This window comes from Passer domesticus, chromosome 8 (genome assembly GCF_036417665.1).
Source record: "Passer domesticus isolate bPasDom1 chromosome 8, bPasDom1.hap1, whole genome shotgun sequence".
NCBI classification, from domain to species: Eukaryota; Metazoa; Chordata; class Aves; order Passeriformes; family Passeridae; genus Passer; species Passer domesticus.
The window spans coordinates 39210409-39224116 of NC_087481.1; the positions used below are offsets into that span (position 1 = coordinate 39210409).

Here is a 13708-nt window from a genome sequence, read left to right on the forward strand (position 1 = left end):
AGCGCTGCCCGTCGAGCTGCCGGGGCAGCGGGTGCGGCTCTGCGCCCACCGCGTCCCCTTCTCGCCCCGCCTTCGTGCCACAGCCCCGGGCTCGGCTCGGCTCGGCCCGGGGTGCGGCCCGTGGGCCGGGGCTGCGCCGCCCGGCCCCACCTGCGCCCGCCGGCTTGAAAGGGGAAGGCGGGCGGGTGGCGGCCGCATCCCTCCCTTCCTCCCTCTCTTCCCTCCCACTTCCCGCAGCGCCGCGCCTCTCACTCGGGCCGCGCTCCGCCGGGACTCGCTGCAGGTGGGTGCCGGCACCGGGGGCCCGGGAGGAGCCGGGAGGAGCTGCGGCCGGTGCTTCTCGGTGCTCCTGGCTGCTGGGCTCCGCAGCGGCGGCGCTGCCGTGCCCTGCCGGGCTGCCGTGCCCTGCCGGGCTGCCGTGCCCTGCCCGGCTGCCGTGCGAGGAGGGTCCTTGCGCCCTGCGGCGCGGCGGGGTCGGTGGGATGCGCGGGCGGGGGCTGCCAGCTGCGCTCCGGGTGAGCGCTGTAGGGCTGAGCTGGGCTGATGGCACCTGAGCGCTGCCCGGCCGGGGAGACGGGGAGAGGGACTCGGTGTGAATTGTCGGCTGTCAGCCTGGTCCCGGCTCTGCCCGGACGCGTGTGTGCAGCCCGGCTTGCTCCAGCGAGGCTGCTGACGGGCGTGAGTTCAGCGTCTGCTTCAACGCGCAGCACCAGAGCCTTGGCCCACGGACACGCGTTCAGAGCTCTTGAACTTGCTTCATCTTCCTTTAGAAGATTACATCTCAGGAGTATCTTCCACCTCCTGTTCTGCCTCCTCTTCCTATGCAACCCTCTTCAACCTCTGTTTACGGCAGCTCAGCCAGGTCTCATTCCTCTGGCGTGCTCAGAGCCAAGAAGTTCTTTGGTTTGATTGTGGGTTTCTTTTACGTGAGGGCGTCAATTGTTTCATTGAAGATAAGACTCACCCCTAGCTTCTCTACTCTTGTAACTCTGTCAAATGTGATCAGACTTGTCTGTCAGGACTTTATCAGTCCCCATAACTTTCTACACAAGATTTCACAACCTTCTGGGGTGTTTAATAACTTTTCTTTAAATGTGGTGCTTCTCTGCAGAAAGAAGCTGAAATTACAAGGCAGTAAATGGGAAGACTTTTCCTCCCCATTCCTCATTTCTGCTTCTCTAAGGTTTGGTGCGCCTGTATCTTCCCAGCTTTCTCTGCAGTCTGAAGAACTTATTTGAGTGTCATACAAACATAATTTCTTCTTAAGACCAAATAATGCTCTGCCCTGTCATGTGCTCTCCCTTTGAGGTCTATGGCTCACATGACTATTTGGAAATGGCCCCAAGCTCTTCTTTCCTTTTCATCCAGGGATTACAAACAATGTTCTGACATGCTTCCACACTGCAGACCTCAGACCACTCACAAGGGGCACAGTCTCACATCAGCTGCTCTGTCTTGCAACCGTGTTGTAAGCAAGAGAAAAAGGCTGTCCGGAAGAACTTGCTATTGCAGAGCACCCTGGTGTCACAAACCATCTCTGTTCCTTTCAGAAGACAAACAGGAAGCCTGTGGATATTGAATGGGGGAAATCTCACTTACTGCCTAGACAGATTTAATGTATGATGAGGGGCCAGGTAGGGAAGCAGATGTGTGGTGTCTGACACCATCCCCCAGCTCAAGGTGTGTGTAGTTTCAAATACTTGAATATGTGTGTAGTTTCAGACCTTGTGACAAGCTGAGATCCAAATCTTTGTTTCTTTTCTCAGTTGTTATGGACCAGTATTTCCTTTAGTATCATGGTTCCCTGGCAGTGATCTATCATCTGGCAACCTCCTGTGAGCCCGCCCATTCCCACCTTGCCTGTAGAACTTCCTCCATAAAACTCTAATGAGACAGGAAGGATGTTGAAGATGGTCCAAAGTACCAAAAGTTAGGAACTGCTTGGGGACTACATCAATTTTTGTCCAAAAGAGATAAGTCAGAGCACTTCTGGTGTTTTGTAGCAGCAGTAGCCCCAATGTGGTGAAAGGTATAAATCATTCTGATGCTGATCTGATCACTGCTGTGATTGTTCCCTTTGGTCCTTTGGGGATCTTGGCTTCCTTCATTCTCTGTGCTTGTAGTGGGCTGCCATGAATATGTAGAAGGAAAAATGCTAGAAAGGGATGTTGTTTTGAGCAGACCATCTGTGCCCTATCCAGTCTGTGTGCAAACATTTAAAAAACCCCTCAGGGATGTAGACTGCCAGGGGATGCTTATATCTGAAGGGTTTTTTCCCTTTATCTTTGTTTTCTATACTAAAATACTAATGCTAGTATTGGTGCACTCTGATATTAGTATGCTGTGGTGCTAATATAAATGTTTTAGTGTTACTGTAATTTGCCCAGGTGACTCTGGTTAAGTCAGAGTCTGTGATAAACCAAAACCAGAGCACAGAAACCCACCAAGCACTGGGCTGGATATGATTGATGGTTAAACTTCCTTATTTCGACCTGTGCTTTGTTTGCTTTGTACGGTATTGTATCCTCTAGGTTTTTACTATGGATTCCCCTGGGCAGACCCTGCTTGTAGTGTAACATCCTCCTGCAGTGACAAAGTTGCTCTTGGAGCTGCATAGCTGCCTGCTTTCACACAGTCTTGGCTTCCATAAATTAGCTGCAGCTAGGCTGGCTGTCATCAGTGTGATGGTAGCAGATGATCCTGGTTTTTTTGGATCATACCCAACAGAACAGGCAAGCTTCAGTATCTCGTTCCAAGAAGAGTTTAGAGCATCCAGGTGAAGATATTTTTTGCTTTTCAATTAATTCTTCTCCTTTGTTAACTCCTGAGAAGTTTTCAGTGAAAACATTTCTTACTGTGGGCAAGAGCTGCATAGAGAGTAGGATGCAGGAGGGGAAATAATTCAGTACCATGTATATGGGCTTCCAGGTCCCAGGCAGGAACTAGGTAATATAAAAACGTGAGGGTGAGATATAAATGGCAGTCCTTGCATCTGAGCCTGTTCATAGCCCTTTCTTTGTGGGGTTCTTTGCCTAGACTGCTTGCTGTGAGAGTTTTAGTACTTCAGCCTAATGAAAGGCATCTGAATTAAACTGGAGCTGTAGCTTTTCAGTTTTCTCACTTAAGTTGATTGGTGTAATTTTCCACCAATACCAAAGCCATACCATGTCAAACATGTTACACAGGGCAAAATCATGGGACTAATTTCAGCCCAGTAAGAGGTTTCTCAAGGGCATTTCAGAGGGCTGTGCCCTTTCTACTCCCTTTCTGTTGCCTCACTTTTCAGTGCCAATGCATTGCTGTGGCTTTGAAAGCCATCTCCCTGCAGCTGCAGGTGGACAGTTGTTCAGGGTAGGGGGGGATGCTGCTGCTTGCTGTGACAGTCTCACTTTTCCAGGTCCTGCTCTTACTGAGGTGCCTGCTCTGTCCTGAATGCTGCAGCGGTGGAACTTAAAGCATTTGTGGTGTGAGCTTTTCCAGCAATTCCCTTGAACCCTTACTCTGGCTGCCAGTGTAACTCTGATGTTAGGGCCATTGCTCTGTGTAGATCAGCCAGCTAGCATGGCTCTGCCAAGCACTTGTCATGAAAACAGGAAAGGGTCTATTCTGTCTTTGCAAGCCTTCCCCTTGCAGTGGCAGGGTTATTTTTGCAGTATTTATGAGATGTAGCCACTAGGACTTCCAGACCACTTCCAGACAAGGTGATGGTTCTGTCTACTCTGCTCTCAGGCTTAGTGTGGGATCTGTCATTTACTGGATTTTGCACAAGGCACAAGCTGTGAATTCACCTTCCCAGAGAATCACATTCCCATGCCCAGGTGTTTGAAGATTTCTGAAGACCACCTGCCTGCAGTAGCTGACCTCCCATTCCCAGAGGTCTGGGCTGAGCCTGTGCTGCACTGGCCACAGCAGCTGCCCAGGCTGGAGGATCCTGCTGCAGAGCTCATGGAGCAGCTTTTTTGTTCAGTGTTAGTAAGAGGTAAACCAGCAAGGTGAGCAGGTGGATTTTAAGCCTTCCCGAAACTGGGCCATTTATCTTATCTAGGTCTGGGTCTTCCTTCCCCTTTGCCATCAACCTGAGACTTCAACAATGACTAGCTGCTGAACAAGCCCTTGTGCCCTTTTTGCTGGTAGTTAGCCTTCATTTTATCCCAATAGCACTAAAAATCAGGGGTGTGTCTGGTGTATCCAGCACAGCTATAGTCCTGAAGCTATGACCAGGGTACCTTTCTGGGCATGGACAGAGCAGAGATTGTCTCTGGTGGTATTGAGCTGAAGTGGGAAAAAAGGTCTCTTCCTGCAGCCTGGCATCCTCTCACCTCTTGGTAAGATTTACAGCCTCCCTTATTGCTTGGGCAGGGAGTCCTGAGCCAGCACCTTTAGGGATTGCTCCTGATTTTGGAAGAGGTGAAACCACCAAGAGCAGTTTGCAAGTCTCACTGTGTCAGCATCTGCCCCTGACCTGAGGGCTGAGATTAGGGCTGAGACTTGAGACAGCTTACTTTCATTTGGATTTTGGTAGTCTCCAGAGGGTCTTGGCTGAGCTGAGGGTCTCAGCAATGTCTGGCATGTAGGTCCGTGGCAGAACACAGTCCTTGCTGAAGATGGGTGACAATTTTTTTCTTTAAATAACTATACCTTTTACCTAGACTATTTCTTCATCTTTTTTCTTGTTGCCCAATGAGAACACCCTACTCCACATATAAAACCTCTTCTACTCTTCTTGGCATACTTATGTGTGTGTATGACCCACTAGGTGCCCCAGGACAAGCCTGTGTCTGCTTCTGTCCTTAACTCCCTGCCATCCCAGAGGAGATCAGGAGTACATGGCTGCTATCCTTCCCTTGCTTCCTGGAACAGCATGTGCTCCTGGATCTGCTGTGAATGTCATAGCCAAATGCTTCACCTTCCCTGGTGTTGGGCAGGATAAATTCCCTTTGGGCCTCTCAAGTAATCTGAGTACCAGACCAGCTTTGTGGGCTGTAGGTCTGTTGTGACCAACACTTTGTCACAGGCCAGCCTGTTTCCTGCTGTTAGGGAGGCAGGATGCTGGGCAGATCCTTACTTTCCTTGCAGAGCTTATGCTTTCTTCTTTCCAGCCCATCACCTTTGTCTACATTCTCCTGGAGCTCTTGTTCTGTGGGTCCAACTACCCTCTTGGTATCTGTTAGCTTTTCTCATGTTTCATATCACTTGTGCAGGTACAGCCACACAGTTGACCCTGGGTGGGAAGGATGGGAGTCCAAGCACTAGCAGGAATTGCCTTTGAAACAGGGGAGGGTCCCAACCAGCAGCTGCTCTGTTTCTTTCCCGTGCCCTGTCCCCACATGGGACAAGAAAGCACTGGAGGGCAGTTTTATTCTGCCATGTCTGCACCCTCATGTGCTTAGTTTAGCCAGAGAGAGGCCTGCTGAGGGCAGTCTGAAGATTGTATTTAGGAGAATCTTGCTCATTACTTTCTTTCCCACTCTTACTTGATCAAGCACTATTGGAGGAGCTGTCAGAAAATCTTGTACCACAAGAATTCCACTCTACCACATCCCTGCAGCCCCACAGCCTTAGTGTGTGGGGGCCATGCAAAAGCCACTTCTAGTTGTTCTAGCTGTAACTTCTTCCTCTTCCCACTGCTGCTTCCTAGCATGTCTGAACTGGGTTCTCAGAAATCTACTCTGCTTCTGACTATTCCCAAATAATTATCACATAGTTCTTCTCCCAAAATAATGCTAGGTGTGGGTGAGGCGCGTTCGCTTCCAGTGATGTAGCAACATCCCTTACACAACAGAAATCTTGGGTGTTTCACCAAACTGAAGAGGGGATGACGGCTTTAGGAGTGTGACTAAGGGGCGTTAGTGTGCCACAGGTGTTGCATGTCATCTCTAGGATTGCTTTCTGGGTTTGCCTTCTTCTAGTGGCTGACTATCCTGCCACCCACTTTGCTTTCCCAGCCCTTTCCCCAGAGCTTCCCATGGCTGATCCATCCTGGAGCATCTCTCTGTCCAGATTGTTGCTGTGCTCTCTGAGTTGTGGTTCCTCTCAGTGGGTCCTGCTGTGACCTGCACTTGCTCCTGCCCTGTTTGTGCTGAGCAAGGCGCCTTGCCAGCCATGTGAGGGCCAAAGTCAGAGCACACCTCTTGGCATTTCCACCAAGCTCTGCATGCTTCCCTACGAGCTTGCACAGACATCAAGGCCTCAGAGAGAACCAGCTGTTCTGGCTGGACAGAAATAAAAATAAAATCCAGCTGAGCTGGTTCTATAGCGGTAAACAGGGACTGAGCAGCAAGTGTCCCTGCTAGTGCTGTGACCCAGCATAGCTCCTCCAGCCACTCACTCTCACTAACTTTCTGTGAGTCAGTCTGCTAGTTTTTGAGCCTTAGGAGCACAGAGAAGAGGTTTTCTGGAAAACTCCCCTGATATCTGACTTTGGTTGTTGGGGTATTTTTGTGGGTTTGTTTCTAGTTCGTTTTCTTTTTTTTAGGGCAAGGCAGAGTGAAAGGGGATGGATGTTCCCCGGTGAAGAACTCCAGCCTGCTCTCCTTTCCTAGCTCATGAGCCCTGGCTTGCAGCTACAATCCCAACTGTTATTGCTGAGTGTATAACAGAGATACTGCATTAATGGCATGTTTGTCTCCTTGCAGTGATGAAGATGATGAAGGTGCTACTGTGCCCTGCTGCTCTTCTTTTCCTGGTGACTGCATTCACCGTGGAGCCATCTCACTGTGCCAAGGTGCTGATCATGCCCACCATAGTCTTTGACAGCCACTTGCGAGTCTTCATGCGGGTGGCAGAGGCACTGACGGACCGGGGCCACGACCCTGTGCTGCTGCTTCATGAAGGAAGGGATGTGGAAACCTCCCTGCCCGGCTTCCGCGTGCAGAGGTACTGGGGGACCTTCAGCACAGAGAGCGCAGATGCCTGGGTGCAGGAGAAGATAAAGCGTGTCTTTCAAGGGAAGATGACCTCCCTGGAGGTGTTTTCATTTTTGGAGAAGTACCTGGAAAACTGTGACCTAGTACTGGGGAATTCTACCCTTCTGCAGAAACTCCAGCGGGAGCACTTTGACCTGCTTTTGGTGGACCCCAATGAGATGTGTGGATTTATCCTGGCCCACATCCTACACATCAAGTATGCTGTGATTTCCACTGGTTTCTGGTTCCCAGCAGAGATTGGTGCCACCTCCCCCGTTGCCTATGTCCCTGAATTCAACTCCTTGATGACAGACAGGATGAGCTTTTTCGGTAGGACTTGGAATCTCCTAGTCTACATAATCACTCGTGTGGCTACAAAACTGGTCATCCTGCCCAAGTTTGAACGTCTCATGGAGAAGCATAGTGTGGAGCCCAAGACATCCATGTTGGACCTTGTTCATGGAACTAGTCTTTTCTTCCTCTGTAATGATGTGGTGTTGGACTTCCCCCGTCCAACACTCCCCCATGTCATTTTCACAGGGGGGATCCTCGCTGAGCCTGCAAAGCCCCTTCCCGTGGTAAGTGCAAGAAAGCTTTGATCTGTGATTGCACATCAGCTGGGGAAGCTACTTAGTACAGATCTTCTCTGGAAGAGCCTTGTAAAAGTTCTGAAGCCCCAAGTGTCTGGAAAGCTGCTGTGTTTTGGTGCTTGTGGGTGCGTCGGTGAGACAGGGAACACTGAAGGTTGTCAGGCTGCAAGTAGAATTAAGTGGGCCACTCTGAAGTGGGGTTTGGCTTCCACTGTCCATGTAAAATGGTGTGTGGAGTTCATAAGATGGAAGTGTTGCCCCTGGGAATTCATAATGAATAGTTTGTTTGCTCCTGTGCTAAAGTGGAAATAAGAAGAACAATTAATCTTCTTTGTTTCATCACTGATGTGTTAATCCAGAATTTCCTCCTTCACCCTATTTCTCACAGAGCCTTTCTGCCCCTGAGCTTGTAGTCTTAAGAAACCACAGGGGAGAGCTATTCTTGTTGCTTCATTAAATTCAGTGCAGAATCCTAAAATGTAGAAAACTGAAGGGTATCAACCCCTTTTTCTCAAGGTGCAGTCCTGAAAACTCCTCTCAATTCTTTCTCCAGCCTATGCCTCACTAATCCCAGGAATAAATTCAGAGGAACAAGCTCCTGAAGCCTGTGGCTGAAGACAGTATTGGAACAGAGTAGGACTAGTCTTACCACTTTTACAAACATTGAGGGGAAATAAACATGGAAAATAAAACTTGGGCCATCAAGATGTCCTGGTGTCCTGACTAACGGTCTGAAATGGAGATAAGATTTCAACTTTGAAATTATTAGAGGCCTGTCAGGATCTCTGAGGGTGACTTTACTGATGCCGTGGATACCAATATTTTTTAGTTAAAAAAGAAGTGAGATCAGGTGCCTTAAAAAGAAGCTGTCCAGATGTGTCTGACTGCAGATGAGCCTTGCCCATGTGGCACGGCCTGCAGGTAATGAAACACAGGTAGGGTGCTCCGAAAGCTGTGTCAGAGGGTGGCTGCCTCACAGCTCTTGCAAAACTCTGGCTTGGTCCAACCTGGCCACGTACACACCTGCCTTATAAAGAAGGGAGTTGTTTGCTAGGGCATTACTCATGTGCTTTACAGCTTCCAGAACAGATCCCAGGGCACCTGAGGAAAGAATGATGGAGATAAGTCTGGAGCCCCGCAGTAGGTGGTGGCTGTCATGCTAGCAGGTAGGCATGTCTGTGTCCACATCATGGGAGGCCAGCAGAAGAGAGCCTCTGTAGGTCTAGGTGTGCCTTAAAGAATGTCCCATTTGAAATGTAATTAAATGCATATTTCCTCCTATTTTAAGCACAATGATTTTGACTGATTCTATTTAGGACTTGGTTAAATATAGATTTGTATTTGAGAGAAAGTGAGAGCATTTGGTGGTGAACCATGCTTCCCTGGCAACTTAAATACTGTTTCTGAAAGATAAATGTTATGGCCCAATTATAATGGATAACATAGTCATTATACTTTTATTTAGAAAAGGAAAACCAGCACTTTCTCTTCTGTATCAGTTTCAGTGGTTGTACTGCTCAAAGGATGTGAAACTCAAAAGAATGATTTTTGATTCTTGGATTGTTTTAGGGCACTCTAAGCATTTCTGAAAAGTTAAGCTTGAGTCTCTGAAGCATACAACAAAGGAGAAGTATCCCTAGAGAATAACACTAAGATGTGCTTTGTAATTCTTTTGTACTCTGATCCCCTAACTTTTAGACTGCAATTAATATTCTGAATTAATCACTTTAGTTTTCTCTTCTAATAACAGATTTTTTTTTTAAAAATCATGTTCTCCCACATATTTATTTTAGGAAGTATACATATTCAAAGATAGATTTTTATTAAACTTCCTAAAATGCTCCTGAGATAAATGGGAAACTTGAAGCAGGACATAATGAGAAATTGACTCAGCCCAGCCTGGCATAAGAGGGAATAGTGAATAGTTCACAGCAGCTGTGGTTGCTGATTTCTTCTCCCTATTACCTTCTGGCTTTGGATAAAAAAAGTACAGACTCTGTTCTAGATACAGATCTGGTTTTGTAGCATTACAGGTAGCCTCTAAATGAAGGACAAATAACTGTGGGTTTTACTGGATCTGTAGCTACCTCTCTGACCAGTGATCAAAAACTAAATAATTTGCTGTCTGCAAGCTATCAAGGATGGGTAGAAGTCTCCTTGCAAGATGGCAAGACTTTCTGCCATCTCCAGGAGCCTTTGACATTGGAGAGTTTGTAGGAAGTCTCCAGAAAGTTGTTCCTGACTGTGTGATGTTTTGTCTCTTGTATCAGCTTACATCTAGAGACCCTGACAGGCCTCCTATCCTAGTGGTAATGGGAAAATAGCCTCCCTTTTTTTTCTGCAATTTCCCTCTCTGCCCTAGCTGTTCCTGTGTGGCACCTCTTTTCCCAGAACCTTTCTTGTCAAAGACTAATTGTGTTACCTCCAGTGCAGGAGATAATGCCATGAAATGCAGGTTTTGGTCACCTCCCCGGAAACTTCCAAGAGCAGGAGGTGCTCAAGTAATTTCAGCCTGGCTGAGTGCAAAAATCATACAGTGGTTTTAGAGTTCATTGCTTGGTGAAAACCGCGTAGCTTTGTGCTCTGGGTGGATTTGGCTTCATCCTCTCTGCAGACAGCTTTCTACTGCCTCTGTCAGAGGCAAGAGTGGGAAGGGCCTCTCTTGCAAGAATACTTCAAGGCAGCTGTGTGTGTTTTGCCCACAGGGTCTGCGTCTCTGGGTGGAAGCAGCAGAGGCAGGCGTCGTTGTTGTCTCCTTTGGCATCGGGATCCGAGCTCTTCCCAGCGATTTGGTGGAGAAGATGGCTGGTGCATTTGCTCGCCTCCCGCAAAGGGTGGTGTGGAGGTGAAAAGGGACTGGGATTCATTTTCACTTGAGTTGGATGGAAAACAATGTGGAGGGGTGATTCATTTAAAATCAAAGAATCTGCTTTCTGTTTCTTGATCTGATTGAATTCACTCTTGTTCTCTGTTTCTCTTCTCCTTTTTTCCCTTCCTCTGTCTCCTCCCACAGATATTTTGGTCAGAAGCCAAGAAACCTGGGTGAGAATACGCTGATGATGGAGTGGCTGCCCCAGAATGACCTGCTAGGTAAGGCTGGGTTCTGTGTATGTGTGTGCCACTAGCAACACCCCTGGAGTTTAGCCCAAACCACAGCAAAGGCACATAAGGATAGCAGCACCTGTGTGGATCTAAGTCTGCTGTTTCTTGTGTGTCTGATATGTTCAAAACATGATCCTCACCTAACACCTGCTTGAAGCTGCTTGGCTGCTATCTTCCTTCTCCTCCAGGCTCTACTCAGCAATTCTGGGCTGCCAAAAAGCCAGATGTATTCCCAAAGGGTAGCATCCTCTCTGCTTAGCACGCCTGTTTTCCCCTGAACATACATCAATATTGTGTGTTGAGGAACCCCTGATAGCCCTGTTGCAACGTGGAAGGCATTGACTTGCTACTCTTTCTTTACCTGCAGGCCATCCCAATGTGAAAGCTTTTGTCAGCCACTGTGGGATGAATGGTGTATTTGAGGCAATTTATCATGGTGTGCCAGTGGTGGGATTTCCCTTCTATGGGGACCAGTTTGACATCATGACCAGAGTGCAGGCAAAGGGCATGGGTATCCTCATGGACTGGAGCAGAGTAAAAGAAGAGGAGCTTTACCAGGCTGTCATCACCGTCATCTCTGACCCCAGGTGAGGCATCTGGAAGCATCAAGCTCTTCCTTGGTGCAGGCAGTGTGTGTTGACCCCTACACCGCCTGTGGTGGCTTTTGTACCAAGCACAGTTGCAAGCCGACCAGATGTACCAGTGCCTCAAAATCCTTAGATGCAGCACAGGAGGAGATACTCCAGCATTTGCTGCTAAGCAGTGTGATCTAGTCTTGTCTGACTGACTGTAATGTTCTTAGAAAGTTTTCTGAGCTACTGGGGAACAGAACTTTTCTCTTAATGCCAGCTTGTCATCAGGGAGAGTGAGATCACAGTCTCCCATTGGGACCTCCCTGAACTTGTCCAAAAAACTTTCTGTAGAAACAGAGAGGGAACTGCAGGTAATGCTCCATCGGCTCCTTCTGTCAATCATATACTCTGCTTTTTCCTAGAACTGAAGCACGAACAGAAAAGTGACACAGGGTTCCAGTTTTCTAATGGGACATGTGCAATGCTGATTTCTGAAATGCTCTCTGAGATCTTGATTTTGAAAATATTTTGTATTTCTTACTTATTAAGAGGTGTTGCAGTTTGGTACCTAGAAGGGTTTGGCCACTCATCAAGTGTATAACTTTTGCTTGATGCTGGATGAGGTCTTAGGGTGCAAACTCCCCTCAGAAAGTACCATACACATGAACTCATTGAACAGGTACTTGCAAGCCAAACTGTCAGTGTTACTAACAAAACACAAAGAAAAATACACTCTGGCTTGTGCCTTCATAGCTGGCGAGTGCTATCAGAGTGGCTTTCAGAAGGAGAATAGAAGAAATTTGCCCCACTCCCAAGGTGTTATTTGGGACTTGAAAGCATCACTGGATGTCTCAGGCCACCTCTCAGGTATGAAGTTTCTGGCGAAAGGTAAATGTCTTGTCATCTTCCCTTGCAGCTACAGAAGAGCAGCCCAGCACATCTCAGCTCTGCACCTGGACAGACCGATGCACGCTCTCAACAGGACAGTGTACTGGCTGGAGTATGTCCTGCGTCATGATGGGGCACCCTTCCTTCGCCCGGCTGTCTACGACCTTTCCTTCTATGAGTACTTCTGCCTGGACATATTGGCTCTTCTCTTGCTGTGTCTGGCTGGTATTGGATTTGCTCTCTACAAATCTGTGCTGTGGTGCAGAAGGAAGGGGGGCAGCCCTGTGTATCAGAATGGCAATTGCATGAAAGGCCACTTCACAGATGAGAAAAAACTGCAGTAGTGGCCGGTGTGTTCCAGGGCATATCCCATCACTGTGAAATGAACTGCTGCTGTGCCAAGAAATGTATGGCATGCAGGCACGGAGAGAGGCGAAAGATCCGCAGGTCTGGATGAGAAGAGAGCGGGGAGGGAGGAGTATTGCAAAGGCCTGTGTCTACACCTCTGTGTACAGCACCTGTGGGCGGGGGGGTGAATTCAGGCGTGGGTGGGAGCACTTGGCCAGGACGCTGGGAATGGGGCATGGGTAGGTAGACTTCCAGGGAGGAGTGCAAGTTGTTCCCTTTGTATTGCACATTGGTTTAGATGCTGGTGTTGCTCTTCTGGCTTTTTGGATCATGGAGGCTCTGGAGGTAGGAACAGCATTTCATATGCAGCAGACACCATTTCTCCTCTGCCTTGTTATGAAGAGCCCCAGTAGTCAGGATACCTTTATGTGCAAATGAGATCCTTAAGCAGAGCTGTGGACAAGGAAGGACACTGAAAGTATCATCTACAAGAGAGAAAAATTGGTCTGTTTTAAGTTCTGTGGCTAAATATTGTTCTTCGGTCAACACTCTGCAATCCCGTTTGTGTTTGAGCTAAATTATTATTTTTAAAAATAAACTTATATTCCTTCTCCTGTGTGGCAGTTCTCTGGTCTTGGTTTAATGTGAACCTGTGATTCTTACAACAGGATTTTTTTCAAGCAAGATGAAAGTGCTTTTTCCTTCCCATCACTGCTGCTATGCTCTCCACATACCTCCATCAGCAATTATTTCGCCTTTCTGCAGGCTTTCATGCAGTGCCGTCCTTCCTCTATTTTGATGTGGCACACACCCATGCCCACAGCATCTCCAAACATGTGATGAAAGAAATCTGGAACAGATGCAAGTTCCAGGACCACAGGATCAGCAGCCAATAGCTCAGAGAGTTGGTCATGGCAATGGGGCCTACACCACATTTATAGAAGCAGCAGGCTCTCCTCATTCCCATGTGAACAGACAATATTGTTGCCCTACTTGGGCCATGGTATGGAGTGATACCTGATGTGTTTTTACCCACCCTGGACTCTAAGACAAACCTCACTGGGGTGCAGTTGCACAACCTGCCCACAGCGTTGTCCGATGGGCCCACTGCCAGTGGCCCACACTGAGGATCAAGGGCTCTGCTCCGTGCTCCCTCTGGGGCCACTGCAGTGCTCCCAGGAGCTGGAGAGTGACCTCACTGCCACAGCTGCCCTCGCTGGCAGCTCTAGGCTCTGCTCTTGCTTGCTGTTCCATGTGGGGCTTTTCCCAGATGAAAGATGTTTTTACTGCAACCTGTGAAACA

General features: G+C 48.2%; 1 protein-coding gene across 1 annotated transcript; it reads left to right on the forward strand.

Annotated features, from left to right (window-relative positions):
• The first annotated feature begins 140 nt into the window (after window positions 1-140).
• Window positions 141-13023, forward strand: LOC135306502 (2-hydroxyacylsphingosine 1-beta-galactosyltransferase-like). Its single transcript, XM_064430607.1, has 6 exons — window positions 141-283; window positions 6636-7483; window positions 10201-10340; window positions 10509-10585; window positions 10965-11184; window positions 12086-13023. The coding sequence occupies exons 2-6, from the start codon at window positions 6638-6640 to the stop codon at window positions 12399-12401; spliced, it is 1599 nt and encodes a 532-aa protein (XP_064286677.1). The 5' UTR covers window positions 141-283; window positions 6636-6637; the 3' UTR covers window positions 12402-13023.
• The last annotated feature ends 685 nt before the right edge of the window (window positions 13024-13708 follow it).

Excerpts from the sequence above, each read along its gene's own strand:
- LOC135306502 (XM_064430607.1), top strand. The coding sequence starts at position 6,638 with ATGAAGATGATGAAGGTGCTACTGTGCCCTGCTGCTCTTCTTTTCCTG. Across the intron at positions 7,484-10,200 it reads CTGCAAAGCCCCTTCCCGTG|GGTCTGCGTCTCTGGGTGGA; the intron begins GTAAGTGCAAGA and ends TTTTGCCCACAG. Across the intron at positions 10,341-10,508 it reads CCGCAAAGGGTGGTGTGGAG|ATATTTTGGTCAGAAGCCAA; the intron begins GTGAAAAGGGAC and ends CTCCTCCCACAG.